We start from the raw sequence: 21,831 nt of genomic DNA on the forward strand, positions 1-21,831 counted from the left end.
GGAAGAGAGGTCCGAAGGGAGGCAAGAATAGCCTCTGACCGGCTTCCCGATGGCCATGCAGCCCAGCGTCCAAGCCCTGGAAAGCTCCCAACCCATCCTTGTTGAGTTGCACTCTGTCATACGTTTCGGAATTTTCTAAGAGGTGGGAAAGAAGGTTGACATATGCGCCACTCATCCCTGAACTCAGCCGCTGCCTAGTGGAAAGTGACAAGGGCCACTCTGAGTAATTCCACAGCACTCTATGGAATTCTGGCCTTTGAGAAGAAAATGAGGACAGAGCTATTCAAAATACTAAGGCTATGTAGACATGGCATTGGCTTGACTGCCAAATCAACTAAAATAAAAACAACCAACAGAGCACATTAGTGGAGGTCTCTGAGATGGACGGTGATGCTTTGCACTCAGGCAGCGGGACAGCATCCAAGCATCTGGAGAAATCTGCACATTCTAATGGTGGCAACGAAGAATTGAGTCTGGAGGTTGGGGAAGTGAGGGGGTGGAGGGACCCTGACATTCCCATCGTGCCCGCCCTCATTCCAGCGCAGACCCATATCTAATGATGTCACCTACAGGCTCGCTCCCAGCCCCCCGGGGAAGGAACCCTTCCACTGGGGCTATGGGAAAAAACAGCTCTGTGACCTTTCCCAGCCCTCAGCATCAGCTTGGCTGGGAAAGCTGGGTGGGCGGAGGAGGAGTCCCTGAGGCTGGAGAAATTCAAGCAAAGATATCCTGGGAGGAGTTGTGCAGCTGAAGGAGCAGGAACATTATTGGGCGCCTCAGCTACAAAGCTGGGAGCTGTGTGTTTTCAATTTTATATACATGTTTATGCATCCATGCATCCATCTATCCATTTATCCATCCAGCAAATGCTCAGTGAGCACCTGCTACAGGCCAGTTTTTTGTTCAAAACATTTAGAAAGTTGTTTGTATCTACTGGAAATGCTAAGCTCCTATGCCTTCAAAAATTTTATATCCAGTGTTTGGAATGACCCCTCTTCCCATCTCTGCTTGTCAGTTTGGCCAACTCCTGTCTGTCCCTGAAGATTCAGCTCGAGGGCAGCCTGCTTGGTGCAGCTGCCTGGGTTCCCAAGGGCTGGCTCAGTGGGCCCTTGGCTCAGTGGGTCATTGGTCCAGTTGCCATTGCATCTTGTCACCAACCCAGTAGTGGGTATCTGTGTTGGGTTGACATTTTTCACAGGAGGCCGCCTCACTGAACTCTAAGTTCCTTTCTGACCTGGACAACATTATTTAGTCTTTGTATACCCTGCGAATAGCACATAGTGGGTTATCCAAAAACGTTTGCTGAGAGATGGGATGATGGAAGGTTCATTAACCAACTCTTTGTTTCCTCGTCATTCAACAATTACCCATAGGCAGTTCTACCTGTATGAGGCTTGTGCTGGGGGCTGAGGTCACTGCAATGAGTGACACCATCACAGGAGTCTCTTTCTCTCAGACAAAAGGCGAAGGTGGCACCTTCAGTCACTGACCAGTACTCAGGATGGCCATGACATGTGGACTAAACACCCTCTGACTGCTCTGGGCAGGGAAGCAGGAAGTAGGAAGATGAAAGAGAAAGTTAATGAGGTGACGGGGCCTCACTCTGAGCAGAGGCAGGAGGAAAGCTGAGACAGGTGCCAGAGTGATAAAGGGAAAGACAGAGGGGCCTTAGGGCAGAGTCAGAGCACAAAGCCCGTGGTGGGGGGCTCGTTTTGCTCACTGTAACAACCCCACGTTTGCTTGGAAATGCAGCAGAATGAAAAGCCAGGCCTCGGGAGGAAGACCCAGACAAACAGCTCTGTCAGGCCTGCAGGGGAGAAGAGCTGGTGTCTTTGGCAGAAGACACAATGGGACTGGGAACTGGCTGGACATGCCCTGGGGACCAGCTTTGATACCCATGACCCTAGATGAGCACGTTCCATCAGTGTCCTGGGAAGGGTCAGCCTGCAGAAGGAGCTGCTGGCTCACTTCAGGGCACCAGACACTTCCAGCCCATGTCTGAAGGGCTGGCTTCTCCATTGGGCTCAGCACCTGGAGTCCATATCCTCAGAGTAGCTCAGGGGAATGTTTTAATTTCCTTTAAAACCAGAAGAAAAAAATGAATACAGTCCAGCCTAGATCGCATCTGTCTTTACACCAATGCACTATGGAGGGAACGGCCCCTGAAGAAAAATGTGCTCAGGGACCATGGAAGGCACACTTGGCCCTGCCTGTCAGACGTTTTACAAAGAACTTAAGCTGCAGGCTCACCCGTAAAGAGGGCTAAATGAAGAGTTTTAATACTCATTGACATGATTTGGGATTTAGCTTCAGGTCAGCTGGAGAGGGTGGGTTAGGAATTGAGAACCCTTCCATTATTCCTCTTTTTGTTTTTCTCTCACTCTGGGTTGATCCAACAGGTGATGATGTCACCTCAGACATTTATCAAGAACATAGATCCCAAACACAAAGGGAGCTGAGTGAACCTCAATAAAATATTAATAGAAGGTCTTCCAAGGCCCTTGATCTTTCAGATCTTTTCCAGATTATGCAATCCACTTACCTGGGCATGGCAAAATGTTACACTCCTGGTATTCCAGGGACGGGCCCAAGCAAGGCATGCCCCCATACTTGGGTTCGGGGTTGTTGCAAACACGCTTCCGGTTCCGAATGCCCCTGCTGCAGTCGCGGCTGCACTGAGACCATGATGTCCAGGCTGACCAAGCCCCGTTGACGGTGTGGGCGGAGTACCTCCCAGCGCGCAGGAAATCACCAGACAGCCCTGACAAGGAAATGGCTAGAGTGTGAATCTGCTAGGAGTTCTCAGAGTGACCACAGTCCGTGCCAACTTCCATTCTGTATCAGTTGTCGGCTTTGTTTCTGCAACTACCCTCTCAAATTCAGTTGAACTCTTGTCACACTTCAAAACCAAAAGGAATAAAGAATATCTATGTACAACTAAGCCTCATTTTGTGTGGCCAGAGGAAAATGAGGCCAAATTTGTGTTTGCAAGTTATCAATACCAAAACATGAGATGGCCTGTGGAATTCAAAGGCATTAAGACACAGGAAGGATAAAATTCTTTGAAGCCACATGATATACTTTTGCAAAAAATATGAAATGTCTTTTATGAATCTATGTTAAATTTTTCATAGGTTCATTTTATTAACATTTTAACTAATATTAGCTTTGGTTTTAAATGTATTTAATGGAAGAAATAAAATATACAAGCTCAGAAAGGAGACTAAAGTTAATATAGAGAGAAATACCATCATTTATTTTCTCTTTTTTACTTTGATATCATAAGAATAAGATAGTTCACAGCTCATTTTGAAATAAGGGAATAAATGAATTGGAGATTGAACAAACAAAATATAGGAAGCTTGGTTAAATATAAACTTCACATAAAAAAATAAATAATATTTTAGAATAAGTATACTTGAAAAATTGCACAGGACATAGTCATTAAAAAAGTTATATGGGACATATATATCTTTTAAAAGATTCATGGGATATACTTATACAAGAAAAAATTTCTGAAAGATATCTGAAATTCATATTTAAATTCTTGTATTTTATCTCACCGCCCTCATCAGAGATCACAAGATCATCCCTCATGGAATGTAGATCTTTAAATTGAGTCTTCAGTTATCTTTCTCTTGGTATTTCATCACATATCTTTTTTCTTCTAACTACAGAAATATTTTACAAAATTAATAAGTGCGACTATCCTTTTGTTGTTAATTTTTCGAGGTGGGTGGTGTTTAAGTTGTACATTTAAGTTTAAGGTGTTTAGGTTTGTTTAAGTAGTACATTTATTCACATAAAACCCTTCCTGAAAGCAGATTCTTTAATTTTTTCAAGAAACAGTCAGCTTGTATAATCGCTGAACAAGGAAGAGTTTCATCAGCGGGAACAGCAGGAGTAGGAAGTACACTTTAAAGCAAGGGGCTCCTGAATGCCACTGTCAGGCCTCCTGGCATCCATGCTGTTCACCAGCTCCCAGGAGAAGTCATGGGATTTGTGACAGGAGAGCAGCTGGTGGCCATCACTCAGAGCCACACTGTGGTAGAGCCTTCCTCATGGCGACACAGAGGTTTACCAAACCTCCATGAATTTATCCCACCAGGTCGGTCCAACAGGGCAACTCATCAGAGTTCTGTGGCATTTGTCAAGGCCAACCATTCTGGGTCTAAGACCCCTTCTCTAAAAATGACTTGAATGGTGCCCACCCATTAAATAGCTGTCACATTCATGTTGGGAGAATAAAGTAGAATTGCAAACACAAAGGTGCTAAGGAGTGTTTGATAATAGTCTAGTCATGCGAGATAAAATGATCACTGTTCTCATGAAACATAGCTCTGAGGACCCATCTGTGAGAATCTATGTCCTTTTCAAAACTGGAAGAGATTTTGCTCCGTTAGGTGATAGTGAAAAAAGAGATGAAGAACAAAGCAAAGCGTCAAGCTCTGGGGGACCACCAGGCTCAACTTCTTTTCCTGCAGTTCAGACAGCTGAGCTCCAAGGAAGGCAAGTGATTCGCCCAAGGTGAGATGACATTTGGTGCCAGGGCAAACAGAGGGCAGATCTGGTTCCTACCACAGGGCTTTCTCCCCAAAATTGATAGGGCATTCAAGGGATTTACACGATTATGAGGGGCAAAGCAATTTCAAAGATTACTATACTATTCTCATATTCTGTGCTTTTTAACAGAAAGATCCTTTTATAGGTATAAGCAAAGAAACACACTTTCATTGCCTTTGTCTACTTTAGGGATAAAGAAAGAAAACCTTATTTTCAGCTTACATTTTAGTGCATTTCAACTTACATTTTAATGCCAGAAGATCTACGGATGATTACCGATCATTCCTCAGTATATTTTCTGATACTAACTAAATCTCATACAAACTCTTCCAGATCCACCATAAACAGATCCAGAACAGTTTGGGGGCTGAATTCATAGGACCACCTCCATATACAATTAAATATTATATAAATAAATTCTTACAGTGAGGGTCTTTTCCTTCCATTTGCTGTGAAGTCAGTTCTGCTCTACAGGGATCACTGTTATAGAGACTGCTAAGTTATAAATAATCAAAAAGAAAATCCCCCCCTTGCTCTTTACGGCCTTAGAGATCAGATCAAAGACCTTTCCACAGAAGTGGGTCAGTCCCTATGGAATCCTTCCTCACCATCTGTGGAGCAGCCGCTGGTTCCATCGCTAGAACAGTATCGCATTTCAATTCTCTGTCTTCCTACTTCCAGCAAATTCGGATCAGGCAGGCGGGCTTTGCATGTGTATCGGAATCGCTGCTCGTAGTGGCCACCATTGTCAGAGATGTTGACGGGAGTCCAGGGCGTCCATGGTGTGGTCTTCTTCAGCTCAGGACACGGGTTGGTGTTGCAAGGCTGGTACTCCTGGGAGAGGAAACACACGGCATTTCTTACAACATACATAGGGCAATATCACAAGGGGCTCCTGCCCTTTAGGAAAAGGTAAGAGTCTCCGAAACTTCAGATCCTAAGACACTCAACAGACACTCTACAAAATTAAAAACACACACATGTTAAATTATGCATTTGATAGAATGCTCAGTATTCAAGTCATCTCCAAAAGGAATCTGCACAGTTTCCCCTGTGTAAACAATGAGGATGAGACAATAAACTTAATTGTATGTGAAAAAAAAATGGTGCTACTATAAAAATCATCTTCCTTTCACTTAATCAGTAACCCCAAATGCTGATTATTCTGATGCTAAGTTTAGCTGTTTTCTTTAAAAGGCAAATTGTTAGGCCACATAATATTTAGTTTGAGGTTAACGGATGTTAGAAGCCCTGGGATCGGAGACTCAAAGTGCTAGAATGATAGGGTAGCCACAGATAACACAGGACACTTTATAGTCTATAAGACGTTTTCCCATCATTTCCCTGGTTAACACCTCAAGGCATTTCTCAGCTTCTCCCTTCCCTGACTCCCAGGGACCTCCCTTGTGACCACAGGAGGACGGGGCCCGGGTCACTTAGCATGGAGTAGCTTTGGAGGTCTGGCCAGTGGGGCATACTGTGTGTTGGAATGGGGGCGTGCGATTTAGGACTAAGATGATAAAAATATGCCTGGAGCACTTACTGATTTATTTTTTTTTAATTCTAAATTCTAAATACTAAATATAGCCAAAAATAAGGGATATAGGAGTTGACCTTGGAGGCAATACTACATCACAATTCCTCCATTTAACAATGAAGGATGTTTCACTAGAGGGAAAATCTACAACATAAAATGCACCTAGTTATGGCTGTACTTTTACAGACTTTTAGCAATGTTACAAAATAAGAGTTGTCACTCTTGAAGCTTTATTGCAAAATAAGAGAACTGCTCTACCCCTTCTCGATCTATTTCAGTTACATATTTTGACACCAATCTCCTTAGAGCTAACAACAGGAATTTTCCAGTATTATGCACTGCCTGTTAACTGCGCATTATGGAAAAAGAATTTCACTCTTTACTCCCTACCCTATGCTCTGTGTCTACCTCATTATCATAGCCTTCCTGTCTCCCAACATCTTCATATCATGATGCTATAATTCTGGTTTGATCAAAATCGAGCATCAGCACTTTTCACTAGGTCAGCACTGCCCTTACTAGAGTGATGGGGTGAACTGTGATTGATTTGTTTCTTGCTCAGGTCCCTTCCAGTCCGAGTCAATGGTTCTCCCATTCTGGGAGGAGGGTGGCTGTTTAGTTTCTATACACTAGAAATTAATTCACTACTCATCAGGAATCCAGACATAGCAGGAACTGTACAAATTGTAAACCCCTAAAGAAATCCCTCCAAGAATTCTCTGACCTATTCCAACCTGGCCTGGCTGCCTTCTATGCTTGGTGAAGAACACTTGTCCAGATTGCTTTGTGTACCCAGGCTGGAGTTCCTTTCCTTCTTCCCTAGGTTCAATCTTCTGTTTCCTGTATTACAAGTCTTCACTTTCTTGGTCAACCTTCCTCTTGCTGGAGTATATCCTGCAGTGCCACTCTAAATAAGGACATTGCAAGGCAAATGTGTGATGCTTTCTTATTATCATAAAACATCTTATGCTACCCTCAAACTTGATTAAAAGTTCAGTAGAACTTTTATTCTGGGAATAATTTCCCTTCAGAATTGAACATAATGCTTCATATATTCTATCTTCCAGTGTTGCTGTTGAGAAATATAAAGTTAGTTTGATTTCTTATTCTTTACATGCGACTTTTAAAAAAAGATCTCTCTACAACTTCTAGAATTTTCTCTTTTATCCCCCAGGGTTATGAAACAGTATGATTACATATTTTAAAAGTTTGGGTTATTTTGACAAACCATTTTAAAAGTTCAGGTATTTTTTTTAAGAAATTGTATCAATGGTTTTGTTGATTATTTCTTCTCCATTTCCCCACACCTTTTCTTTTTCTGCAACTCCATTACCCATCTTTAAATTTCTTATCTTTTATCTCATGTTTTGTCTTATATTTTTCCAACTCTACATTTTTTTCTCTACTTTGTGGGAGACTTTCTCAACCTTATCTTCCAAATACATTATTGGAATTTTCATATCTTCTGTCACTTTAAATTTCCTAAAGCCCTTTTGTGTCTTCCTAGGTTCTTGTATGTTCCTTATTATTGTACACAATTCTTATTTTCCTGGTCACATTACTTTCTCTGATTTGAGTACACTGATGATAATTATTTTAAAGTTTTATTCTCTCTTTGTAGCTTCTATATCCTCCACGCTGCTGGTTTCACTTTGCTTCCTTGGATCTTTCATGTTAGGTTACTTTTTATGATATCTGGACATTTTCCATTTTCTGCTCATATTCAGAGTTGGGGGTGGTAAAAAGTTTAACTGGAAGGTCTGAGCATAGAGGGGAAGTTTGTGGACTGTGGCAGGACCTGGTTGGCTTCTTTAGATGAAAAATGTTGTCAGAACCTTAACCTTTTCCTGCTGGGCTCTGTGGGCACCTCTGAGAAGAGGGTTCCAGTGCCCTGCTCTGCCTGGATGGCGGAGGCTGAGCCACCAGGGATCTGAAAGCCAAGTGGAGGGAGAAGGCCGGGCTCTAAGTAACCAGTAGACAGCCATTCTCCTACTGTACCATTTTTATTATAGTTCTCAAGCACATGTTCAACTAATCCCCATGTTCAACTAATCCCTAGAGGTCCAAGGACTCTGTTTCTCTCTTCAGAAAATAAGTTCCTGGTATTTGCTAGATAGAGAAGCTCCAGGCCTCTCAGTGAAGTAGGAGAAAGGTCTGGAAGTCTGACAATTTCTTAAAACAGAAACTACCCAAACGTTATTTTGCCACTAACAGAGAAAGTGGTGCTGCTGGTCCCTGAGATTTCTGAGGAGTCTGAGGTATGAATTGAGATGATTCTTACCATCCATGTGCTGGGGGTCCCCAAGGCCATTTCTAGTTTCTATGATTAGATAGCAGGGTTCACAGGACTCTGTATCTGGCAGTAATTTGCCTATAATTTATTACAGTGAAAGACTACAAAGCAAAATCAGCAAAGGAAAAAGGTACCTGGGGAGAAGTCCAGAAAAAACCAGACACAACCAAGAGTCTTCTCCTGGTGGAAACACACAGGATGTGCATAATTCCCCAAGCAACTGGTTGTGACAACACATGGGAAATGCTGCCCACCAGGAAGGCCCCCTGGAGACTCAGTGCTCAGGGTTTTTGCAGGGGGCTGGTCATGTAGGCACTATTGCTTCACATGCACCGGAAGTCCAGATTCCCCAAAGGAAGGTGGTGTTGAGTATGCACCACACGGTTTGTGCAAACAGTTTAGGCACCATGCACCACTCTTGTCAGTCTGGGAATGGTGGAAACCTTCCTGAAACCCAAATTCCCAGGCGACAGCCAACAGCCACCTTGCAAGCAGGCCTCCCAGCAGCTACGTGGACTCTTCTGCATGTTCCCCTCTGTTAGGCTCGAATTCATTCTTCTTGGATGTGTTTCCAGATTCCACTTTAAAAAGATCGTTCTTTCTAACTCCTTTTTTCTGTCTTTGTGAGTTAATGCCTTGAAAAAACAGTCCCCCAAATATTATATGCGTTTTCCAGAAGGATGGAAAATAGCTGTGTGTGCCTATACCACTAGCTTTACAAGGAAGCCTAATACAATCCTTATTTTGTCACTGCTCTAATTATTATAGCAAGGTTTCTTAACTCACAATGCTTCTTTTAAAATTTTTTATGGTGGGCAATGCTTGGGAGTTCTTCTTCATGTCTGTAACATCATAGGCTTTTAACAGAAAATGTATAAAGTGATCATCGCTGCTTCTCTGATTTATACACTCCAGGCCACCTCCCAGCCCACACCATCACCACATCAACAAATACTAGAAAGATAGATGACTTCATTTTCCCTTGTTTATAGCATCTTTTATTACAGCATCTTTTGAATGCTGCTTCCTAAATAAAAAAGCCCCAATGAGTGCCATAAACCCAACCATGTGAAAAGCTAGACACAACACGTGTGTACTCTCTTCTTCATTTGCACTGGATGCATTTGAAAGCTGGATCACATGTCTGCATTGGCATCTCGTGTACTGGTCCCAATGGGACAGGGCATCACATGCCCCAGAGGTAGCACAGCTCACTGCTGAGGAAGATCAATTCAGGCTTGTGAGATCTGAGCCTCCACCAACAAAGTCTGTTCTTATATTCTTAGTTCCTCATAGTTCAAAGTTTAACATGAGATGGAGGACTTCTTCTTTCCACTGCTTTTTGAGGTTTGATAATGGTGCATTCACTTGAAGTATCAAATCATTAAATGATGAGAAACGGGAAGGCCAATCTGTGTTACATTAATGACCAAAATTATGAAGTGACTCACTTCCGTTGTGATCACTTACGTGGCTGAACTGAACATGTTTGCTACAATGTATGGGAGAACTGCTGCTATCACTATCCAAATCTGAATGGAACTTGAACAACATTGCATTACATACTAAAGAAAAAAATGATTTAAAAGAAGATTTCAGGGAGCTAATTACTACTATTTGCCACATAGAGATCTTAATATTCCGGAGGAAAATATTAGATAAGAAGGGTTACTAAAACAATTTTAAACAATTCCTCTAAATACGTTCCCCATGTATTATGTAGCTCAGTCAACAGTGATAAAACCATCTATTTAAAAGTTTAACTCATAAGTTGCTTAAACTGTTGGTCGTCCCTTGTGTGTCAAGTCCTACAGATGTGGCCTCTTGTGTTCATCCTCTCTGCCCCACCTAATTGCCACTCTTCTAATTCAGGTCACCATCATCGCAGGTCTACAGAACCAAACATGCATTTCACTAAAGTTTAATTGCCTATTTGCAATTTGACTGCAAGTTTGTCAGAACAAGAACTTTACCATATTTATTTTATATTAGCAAACTTGAGCACAGAAACACTATTCATTTGGTGAATGGATCAATCATATTGCTCAAGTAACAGATAAGCTTATTCAAGTGGAATTTGCATAAATTTGGAGAACAAATTTAGACAGTTAAATGGGGCCTCCTATTTTGCTGTTTTGCTGTTTATTTTTCCTGTGAAAACACTAAAATATCTTACATTTCATAGATTGAAAGTAAAATAGAGAGATGAAGATAATCCAAGCAGAATTTTTATACCGTATGCTGAGCACAAAGTACAAAAATTATCCTTAAAGTGGCTGAATATATAAACCAAATTTATTTTCATATGGAATACGTATGGTTTCCATATGGATTTATCAAGCTCTTTTTCAGTAACTAAGCTTAGCACGCTGAGACAGAAAGCCATTCCACATAAAAGAAATAATGAAGTAATTCAGTTGTGCTCACAAAGGTCCAAAGCACTCAAGCATGTCTGTGGAAGTAGATCCATGATCCCAGGAGCTTGCGGCAAACAGAGCTAAGATTGACAGGAAGTCCTGGAAACTAGTTTAGTGGTACCCAGTGAGGAAGATATGTAAAGGAAGGTAGTGGGTTCAAAATTATATAGTTACAGAGTGACTTCTGCTTCCCACCACCAATATGGAATAACAGAAACTGGATTAACCCTTTCACCAATATAACTTAAAAAAAGGAAACGACAGGTCTGAAGACACTGGACTTCAGGCGATGAGGCCAGTGACCACTGAGTGATGGGATACAAATGAGAGGAGCCCCCTAGGGTCACAGCTCACAGCCATGAGAATGTTCCCAACCAAGGCACAGGGCATGCACAGGCTAGAGACTGAGGAGACAGAGTTTGGAGGTGGGGGATGTCAAAGTGGCTGGGATTCTAGGGAAGGAGAGAGGTGCACAGAGAGAAAATTCCAGAGATATGCAGAGATCACCCCTCAAGTATTCAATTGAGTAAAAATCAACAAATAGATGTTTGAGTAAAAAATCAGCAAACATATGTGAGGAAACTACACAGGGCTGGGGAAAGACCCACCCAAAAGATGAGAGGGAACGGTGTGCATCACTCACTCAGGGCTGGGAATAGTGCTTGCTCCAAAGAGCAGTAGTGAAAACCCCATAATTCCCAGAGCACTGGTTGGATACCAAGGAGCACCTTGCCTCCACAGGGGGAAAATCCTGCTCTGATCTGAATTAACAAAGCCTCAAAGCAAGAACCAAAATCATCAAACTGATTTTACATAATGTAATCACGTTCCAAAGGAGAACTCTAGCAGATTTTTAGGACAACAAATGTCTAGCACACAACCAGGTAAAATTCACAGTGTCTTGCATCCAATTTAAATTTACCAAGTATGCAAAGAGGTCAAAAAACACAACCTATCATGAAAAGAAGAATCAGTCAATTGAAACTGAAGCAGAAATAACACAGATGACAGCATCTGTAGTCAAGAACGTCAAAGCAGCTGTTCTATATCTCATGTGCTCCAAGAGCTAGAAGAAAGGCTGAATATATTAAGTAGAGACCTGGAAGAGATAAGGAAGAAATAGCTTTAACAGACCAGCTGCAACATACACAACATTTGCAGATTATTGTGAAAAGACGTACACCATGATTTATTCTATGAGGCCAACTTTAATCTGATATCACAACCAGAAAAGTCATTAGACAGAAAGAAAACTACAGGTGAGTATTCCCATGAACTTAGATGCTGAAATATTTAAAAAGACTTTAATAAATCAAACCAAAAATATACATAAAAAGTTGAATAGTCATCATTAAGGGGAGACTATGTCAGGGATGGAAGGCTGGGTTAACATCTGAAATTCAATTAACGTAACTCACCACATTAACTGTCTAGACAGTAAACCCATATGATCATCTCAATAGATGCAAAACATTTAACTGGACGAAATTTAAAATTCATTCCTTATAAAAACGCTCAATCAACGAACAATAGAAATAAATTTCCTGAATCTCATGGATATCTATTAAAGACATACAGATAGCATCATACATAATGGTTAAAGCCTACATGCTTTCCTCCTAAGATCAGAAACCAGGCAAGGATGTCTGGCCTTACCATTTCCATTCATAAGATTATGCTGAAGGTTTTAGCTGGTGCAATTAGGAGAAAGAAAAGAAACAGAAAGGGTTCATATGAAAAGGAAAATGTAATCATTCTTTATTCACAAAGAGTATGATTGTCTATGCAGAAAATACCATGGAATCTACAAAACTGTTATTAGAAATAATAAATTAATTTATCAAAGCTGAATAACACAAGGCCAATATAAAATATTATTTCATTCCTATGTACTAGCAATAAGCAATTTGAAATTACAATAATATAGGCTACTTATAATAGCATCAAAATTATGAAATACTTAGAAATAATTCTAACATATGTGCATGACTTTTATGATGAAAGGAAGTTGAATCAATGTAATCTTAACTATAATTTAGGAGGCATTTTGGTAGAAACTAATAAGCTCATTCTAAAATTCAGACAGAATACAAAGTATCTAGTATAGTCAAAATATGTTGGAAAGGAAGAACAAAGTTGGAGGACTTATATTACATGACTTCAAGATTCATTATAAGTTACAATAATCAAGATGCTGTAGTTTTAGCATCAGGATGGAGAGACTGAGCAAAAGAACAGAATGGAAAGCCCAGGAACAGAACCACATGTTTATAGTTTATTTTAATTTTTATAAAGGCACAATGACAATTCAGTGGAGAAAGTATAGTCTTTTCTGCAAATGAGTGTTGGAACAATTGGATATCCATAGGAAAAAACATGAATTTTGATCTATAACTTTTCCCATCTATGGTAATTCACTCAAATGGATCATAGCCTAATATCTAAAACCATACAACTCCTAGAAGAAAATATAAGAGAATATCTGTGTGATCTTAGGTTAAGCAAAGATTTTTTTAAATAAAATACCAAAGGCTTATCCATAAAAAAAAGATCAAGGGAAGTAATCAAAATCAGAAACATATGCCCTTTGAGAGACACTGTTAAGGGAATAAATGCTGAGCTATGGGAAAAAATACTTGCAAATCAGATATCTGATAAAATCCTGGCATCTATTATCTATTTAAAAAATCTATTTAAAAAATTAAAGCTTGACAATAAGAAGTAACTTAATATAAAAATCTCCAAGTGATATGAATGTAGGCATTCCAACAAAGAATATATATGGATGGCAGAAAAGCATATGTGAAGTTGCACAATGTCATATGTTGTTAGAAAAAAATAAATTAAAACCACAAGTAAACTACTACATACCTATTAGAATTGCTAAACTGCAGAAAACTAAAAACAAAAAAGCCCCCCAAAAGCAAAAACACATGACAGTACCAAATGCTGATGAGGAACAGAATGACAGAAACTTTCATACACTGACAGGAATGTAAGATGGCACAGTCCCTATGAAAACTGACACTTTCCTGAAAAGTTAAACATATACTGATCACATGACCCATTCATTTCACGGCTAGATATTTACCCAAAAGAGAAGAAAGTATATGTCCATACAAGCAATGGTACATGAATGTTCACAAAAGCTTTATTTGGAATAGCCAAAAAATTGGAAACAACTCTATGTCCATAAGCAGATCAATAGCTAAACAAATCTAAATAAATCTTCTTATGTCCATATAATTGAATATTACTCTACAATAAAAAGAAATGAACTGTCGCTATTCAGAAAAACATAGAAGAATCTGAAAATAATTATGCTGAGTGAAAGCAGCTAGCAGCAAAAGAAGTGGCATTGTACAATTCCATTTGTATAAAATTGGGGAATATGCAGAGACAGGAACTGATGAGTGGGTATCTGGGACTAGAGACCATGGGGTAGGGGTTTGAGGGAGGCGTTCAAAAAGAGAACAGGGAAACTTGGGCGGATGCTCATGTTCATTATCATGACTGTGTTGATTGCATCAAGGCTGTGCCCATATATTAAAACTTATCAAATTGTACACTTTAAGCACGTGCAGTTCATTACACGCCAATCAGACCTCAATATAGCTATTAAAATTGCATGGTCACAGAAAAAAGAGCCTCTAATAAATGGTGGCTTCCTTTCTCATTTAGAAATGATATGCAAAACAACTGTGAATTTATATATACCTGCAATACTAAAATTACAGTATGTTTGTTTCACGGCATTAATGTTTGGATATTTGGGACTAAATATAAACATGAAGTAATTGTAGACAAATGCTTCATGAACACCGAACACAAATCATCGACTCCAATTTTGTTGATCATCATATGCCTGAGAAATGGTGATATTTTCTACCACACAGCCAGTGTAACTACATGTTATGGCCTACACACTTGTGTGTAGCCTGCATACGTTCCCCATTCTTTTATAGTCACTTACTTCCCTTATAATCAATTCCTTTGGCAGCAATGCATTTTCATGCTGGTGCAGGCTTTTGGTTAAAATCACCTTCCGTGGGATTTGGAGAAGTATGCAAGCCACAGGGTGATCTAGTGGAAGGACTCAGTCTCCAGGGCAGTTTCTTACACATTCACCATCTGACTCTCTGCAAATCATCTTTAAATGCTCGGGATAGACATGATGATCTTCTAACACCAAAAAGCCTTTGCAATCCACAACCCTGCTTTAGGTAAAGCCAGCTGTCCCAAATAAATCCCAGGGCATGTATTTGAAGCTGGTTCATAGAAGGGGAAAAGACATCCAACATGGCTACAAGACACACCCAGTTTACACCAGCTACTCTGAAGAGAGGCTGATGATTTAGAAATTTTTAAATTTTTTCTGATTTCTTTCCACTACTATTACTAGTCATAAAAGTGCAACGAAATACAATAGAAATGTTTTGAAAAAATGTGAAAACAATATTGTAACAGAAAATGAATATTTTTAAGTAGAAAATCACCCACAATGCAACTGCTCTATGCAATAATGGCTTGCGTTTCAGCAGGTTTCCTCCGAGTAGCTGCAGTACTCTCTACACTTCTATAACCCTTTACTATGCCACTTGTTTGCATGGGGGTCTTCCAAGCCTGCAAGCTTCTCGGGGGCAAAACCTGGGATTGATGCAGCTTCCTTTCCCCAGTGGGCGACTGGCACCATTGCTGGCTCCAAAGGGGGAGCCATGCAGCCAAACATCTCAGGGGCTTCAAATGGTGCATTCATTTTCAACCAGCAGTCAGTCTGGATTCTTCCAAGAGCAGAAAAGCAAACAAATACTCCTCTGTTTTCTTACTAAAAAATGATGTGGTGCGGGGTGTATGTGTGTGCATTAGATTATATGTGTTTGTGTATACTAAAATAGAGCTCGCTTTCCTCCTTACACGTTATTTTAGGAGTTCCTTTTTATATCACTGTAGAAAGCTCAAGAGGATAAGAAAATCAGTGCTGTCGCTGGAAATCATCATTTACAGGGGCTGTGATTTGTGGGCACTTTTGCCTCCATAAACTTACATCTCAAATGAGAAGATCCATCTATTTATGTTATTCTCTCGGTGTAATGCCTTTAAATTTTCACTCTCTGAGAGCAAAAGTCAAGAATTCATGCATCTTTTTCTGGAAAATATCTTGCAATGAGAGAGGAAAGTACTTTTAGTTAGAAGTCAATACCCATCATTTGGGGAAAAATTTCCTTCTCAATCTAACAGTTGAAGTGGTGACCTTGAGCAAAGAAATCCACCCTTGACTTCTGTGCCTCCATTCTTTAAAGGGAAAATGTTTACATATAATATCCTTGCTTGAGAACATTATAATAATTTGCACAGATTTCAAGAGTTCTCATGAGGAATTTGGAAGGACTAGAATAAATGACAAAAACCCAAATGAGGTACGTTAAGATTAAGGCTTTGGTGGGACTGCTCATTGGACTTGCTGTTATAATAATGCATGGGGCAGTTACCCCAGACCCTTTTAAGGACAAAATCACAACAAATACTGGTCTGTTTTCTTACCAGAAAATGATGTTGGATTGCAAGCACGCAAGCACGCACACTCTCTCTCTTTCTCTATACACACACACACACACACACACACATATACAATGATAAGAAAAATAAGATTTAACAAAATAAATACTCCCTATAATCATAGTATTTGTATGAGATGGTCACATAACCACACTTGTATGTGTTACAGTGGTTCCATTTCTTGGCACAAAAACGTGAAATAAAATTAAAATAATAGAGCGGTCATGGCAGACATAGGCTAAAACCATACTCATGCCTTTGGCAAACCATCTAGTTGAAAAATAAAATAAGCATATTGCATTAAAAGCTATTACTTAGCAGCATAGCCCACTAATAGTAAATAGCTTACAAGTCTATCATAAGTTCATATTTATTTTTAAACCTTTAAAGTATTGAGTTTTTCAGAGATGTACTAAGCAGAAATGTGGGTCACATAGTATTGATACATACTTGCCAACTTGGTTTTACTTGACATTAATCACACAAAATTTAAATACCATTTTTCTCTCTTAGATCATTTCGATGCCATTTTTTTTTTCTTGCTTTTTGCAACTAAAAGAACTTAGAACAAAACAGAATTATAGTATCTTCTATTTTTGGTTTATTCAAATGGTGAAATTCCTAAAGAAGGCCAAAAAGACTCAGGCTTAGTGACGTTGCTCGTACAGCTCAGCTCAGTGTTCTGCATTTCATCAGGCTTGTAGAACTGTGTGTCCTCAGGGCCACAAGCTGAGCAGTCCCACTTAGAATACTCAGAGCAGCTGGTCTATTTTCTGTCCATCACCTGCACCCTGACTCGATGACAATCCAGCTCTGACCTTAAGGGTCCTTTGACTGTAAACACACACTCACACACTGGGGCAGGCAAAATTCTAAGAAGCCCCCAAGATTCCTACCACTTGGGGGTCACGCTCTGTATAATCTTGTCTCTTGGAGTGCTGGGGGTTCCTGATAAGATGATGGGACAGTCAATGCTCTTGATTAGGTTCCTTGCTGACACTGAAGGACAAAATGGAGCTGCCATGTTATGAGGGCCATGTGGCTAGAATTCAGGGCAGATCTAGTTGCTGAAAATACCCTCCAGTCTATAGCCAGCAGGAAACCCGAGACCTCAGTTCTAAAACCACAAGGAAGTAAACTCGGCAAACACCCAATGATCTTGGAAGAAAGCCCTGAGCCTCAGAGAAGATTGCAGCCTGCGAGACACTGAGCTGAGAAAACGGTTAAATTCTGCCTAGACTTCTGACCCACGGAGCAATCAGATAATCAATGAGTGTGGATTCAAACTATTACATTTGTGCTCATTTGTTACACAGCAATAAAACACGGATATATACCTATTTAAATATATATTTGTTTGTTATGTAAAAGAGAATCCATTCACCTCCCTGATTATCTTCCAATACTCCAAGGAGTCAATGTATTAGATGATTTGAAACAAAGTTGGATTTTCTTATCTCTTGCCTCTTTTCCCTCTGTAATCTGGTCTCCCAGTGGCAAGGAACTTTCTGTATGGAAAACAGATTATCCTCTCGCTATGATATTCCTCCTGTTCTTTCTCATGAGAAAGTTTTAGTTAAAAAAAAAATGATCATTATTTATTATTAATAACACATGGCAAATTCAAGGTGTGGATGAGAGTCCAGAAGGTTATCTAGCGAGGTGAGGTAAGCTGTTACAATTCATGTTTTATTAAGGCACCTGATATACTCAGATTTAATGTTTTTAAATTCAACTTTACAGAATAGTGACAAAACATACATGTGTTGAAAACTAATTTGTATTTCAATTTCAACAATTCCATTCAGGGGAGGGGAATCTGTGGCTTGGGGCCACATACGGCCTTCTAGATCCTTGAGTGCAGCCTTTTGACTGAATCCAAATTTTACAGGATTTTGTATACAAAATCCTTTTAATAAAGGATTTGTTTTGTGAAGTTTGGAATCGGTTGAGGGCCACACTTGGGGAACTGGAGGGCCACATGTGGCCTTAGGGCTGCAGGGCTCTTGCTTTAAGGGCACAAACAGAATGTAAATGGTGTTCTATTCATTCCATGAAAGACTTTTTCCCAAAGGCTGTCTCGGTGAGATGCTAATGGATGCTACAGGAAAAGCATGTGCTGTCAGGGAGGACTGAGAAGAGTTGGGTTAAACAAAATCAAATGGGTTTTTCCAAACAAGCAGTGATCAAAGCTGCTCTTGGAGCCGTTTTCTCAGAGCTTCTGTGGAACCAGAACTGAGTAGGGAGCACATCAGTAAACGCTGCCAGGGAGGAAGCTACGTGGAATCAAGCAAACGTGCTCTCGAAAGGTGAGAGCAATTTCACTGACATATGACTGATGGCATAACTGACTTCACTGATTCAAATCTGAAAGTAGGGGTCTGTCCCTACAGTTTGGAGACTGTATGGAAGTTACGCCTCTTCTGCCAAAACTAACTAGAATTTGAAAGATTAAGGATGGAGTCTTATCTTCATAAAAGCTTATCCCACTGCCTACATGTTATATTGGGGAAAGTCACCTAAAATATCCACCTCTTTTAAGACCGTTGGTGGGTTACTGACTTTCCAGTGAGTGTATAATACATAGGAAGTTGGTTCTTCATTAGTCTTAGTGTTTTTCAAATAATTTCCTCTTCTGAGTTCATTTAAAAGTGGGCCAGTAAGTCCAAACTGTGTAGCTCTATGCTCATTTCCAATTTCATGGCGCTGTTGTGATAACCAGGAGAGCCCACCAGCATCTGTCTAGGGGTTCTATTCCCTTCAATCTTTTAACCTAGTATCTTGGCTTTCTCATCTGTACAATGTACATATTAACAATAAAAATCAGGTCAGACATGGTGGCTCACATCTATAATCTCAGTGCTTTGGGTGGCCGAGGTGGGAGGCTTATTTGAAGCCAGGAGTTTGAGACCAGCCTGGGCAATGCAGCAAGACTCCATCTCTACAAAAAATAAACAAATTAGCTGAGCATGGTGTCGCACTCCTGTAGTCCTCGCCACTTGGGAGGCTGAGCCAGGGGGATCACTTGAGCCCGGGAGTTTGAGGTTATAGTGAGCTATGATCACGCCACTGTACTCTAGCCCAGGCAACAGAGCAAGATCTTGTCCCTATAAAAACAAAACACAACAATAACAACAAAGCACATCATAATGATGATTTGGAAGCATTAAATGAGATAATGTGTTTACAGTGATAGCAGAGAGCCTGGCACACATGGCATCTTTGGTCTTTGCAGAGCCCTGAAGGCAAAGATGGGGTACAGAACATGAAAGTAGTAGAGATTCTCCAAAGATGCTTACTGAGAAATCATCCTTTCTTCCAAGAAAACGCAGATGGTCATAATAACCTGTAATTATCCTACCAGGGCTATACACAGCAGCATGGACTTATCTAACCTGAAAAATGAGGTTAAATGTAACTTGCATCCAAGCTTTCACATGTATTGTTTAGTTCTCTCTGTGCTGTGATCATCTAGTGGAAAATTATCTTCTAAATTTGCTCTTATCTGAGTTTGCACGAAGCTATCTTTTTATCAGTTCATATTTCTTAAATAATTAGTTAAGATTTCAGCCTTAAAAGATAGTAGTAGAAATATTTATCTAATCTAAAATTTTCACATCATGAATGGTATATTTGGAACATTCACAGCTGAGGTCAAAGTCCGTTTGACATTTCATTTCACTGTCTGGAAATAACTGGGGCTCGTGGGTGTTTTCTTGGCACTCTCTGCTGGGATCTCATCATTTAATGGGTCTGGGAAATGGAAAATATGCACGTTTTATCAACATCTTTTTTCTATAATATAATCCCAGGGCACTGCATTTTTTGCTCTTCTTTTGGACAATTTACTATGGGAAGTTAATTATCTTCCCCATAAAGAAGGCTATTTAAATGACTTTTTACATTATTACTCAGGTTGTTTAATTTGATTCCTGTTAACTCATGAATATTTCCTACCAGAACTTATGGATAATGACCTTAATATTTTAATTTAAACATTCATATTGTTGAACTACAAGTCAGAGTAATATTGCCTGCATGACACTTTCCATTCACAACATAGTTATAAAAATAGAAGTATCATGTTTTCTATCCATCCATCCATTTATACATCCACCCATTCATCTTTCGGTACTCACTATTGGGGCATGTGTACCACGCGCAAGTTGCTGATCTCCATCCTCAGGAATCTTAGACACTAACGTGAAATAAACACGTGAAGTTGAACGGAGACACATGGAAGTGCCGTAAGTCCCACACCAACTACTTATGACAGGAGTTAAGATGCAGGAGGGACTTGATGTAACTGACACCAGAACACAGTCATTGACACTCTGGCCAATCCCACGGACCACTGGCCCAGGGCTCGGTGTTTGACAGAGCGACCTGTTTCATACAAAGTCACCAGCATCCTCCTCGATCATGGCACAAGAAGTGTAACACATTCAGCATATTAGTTGCTTTGAACACCCAATTCTGACTAAATTATCTATGCCCTAATTGTGGCATATCATTGCTAATAGAAAACACAAGGAAAACCCTAGCACAATCTTAGTCACTTGAAGAAATGATGAAAGCCTTCATCACAGAAAGTAAAAGACCCATTAGTTAAAATGGTAAATTGTCAGGTCGGGCACAGTGGCTCATGCCTGTAATCCCAGCACTCTGGAGGCCAAGGCGGGAGGATCTCTTGAGGTCAGGAGTTTGAGACCAGCCTAAGCAAGAGCGAGACCTCATCTTTACTAAAAAAAAATAGAAAAAATTAGCCGGGCACGGTGTTACATGCCTGTAATCCCAGCTACTCCGGGGGCTGAGGCAGGAGGATCACTTGAGCCCAGGAGTGTGAGGTTGCTGTGAGCTAGGCTGATGCCACAGCACTCTAGCCTGGGCAATGGAGTGAGACTCTGTCTCAAAAAAAAAAAAAAGTAAGTTTTCAAAATAGTTGGGTACAACTATTATTTTTTTAATAAAGGTTAAAAGTCTTTGGGTCTCAGTTTTATAAATGTTCAAGATGTAATAATAGTGTCCCAGAAGTGACCCAAATGAAAAGAGTAAAGTACAAGGGTGCCCTGCTCGGAACATGCGTCCGGACTGCTGGGCAAGCTGAACTCCGAGGCCCACGGGCTGGGCGGGGCTCTTTGTTCTTCAGTGATCCTATCGGCTTTCCTCCCAAGGCTGGGAGCAAGAGTAACAAGATGCTCCCCAATCCTCCAGCAAAGGAGAGGTGTTCTCACAAAAGCAAATATTCTGTCTAAACAAAGTGACAACATCATACACAATACTTTGTTTATGGCCACTGTTGATGGATTTATTTCTAAGATTTATAACTTTTTCTCTCAGAACTTAGTTTAATGGTTTACCGAGGTCTTGAGTTATAATAAAATTTACTGAATACTGACAATACGATTAATGCATTTTATATATATATATATATATATATATATTTGTTCTTTTTTTGCCATAGC

General features: G+C 40.1%; 1 protein-coding gene across 1 annotated transcript in view; it reads right to left on the minus strand.

The window, feature by feature from the left end:
- Positions 1-21,831, minus strand: part of SEMA5A (semaphorin 5A) — a 320,883-nt gene that overhangs the window by 14,817 nt on the left and 284,235 nt on the right. Inside the window, exons 16-17 of the mRNA XM_069492176.1 lie at positions 5,172-5,397; positions 2,543-2,761 (exon numbers count right to left, since the gene is read on the minus strand). Coding sequence (XP_069348277.1) covers positions 2,543-2,761; positions 5,172-5,397 — 445 coding nt within the window. The remainder of the gene's footprint in view (positions 1-2,542; positions 2,762-5,171; positions 5,398-21,831) is intronic.

The sequence above is a fragment of the Eulemur rufifrons genome, chromosome 17 (genome assembly GCF_041146395.1).
Source record: "Eulemur rufifrons isolate Redbay chromosome 17, OSU_ERuf_1, whole genome shotgun sequence".
Lineage (NCBI taxonomy): Eukaryota > Metazoa > Chordata > Mammalia > Primates > Lemuridae > Eulemur > Eulemur rufifrons.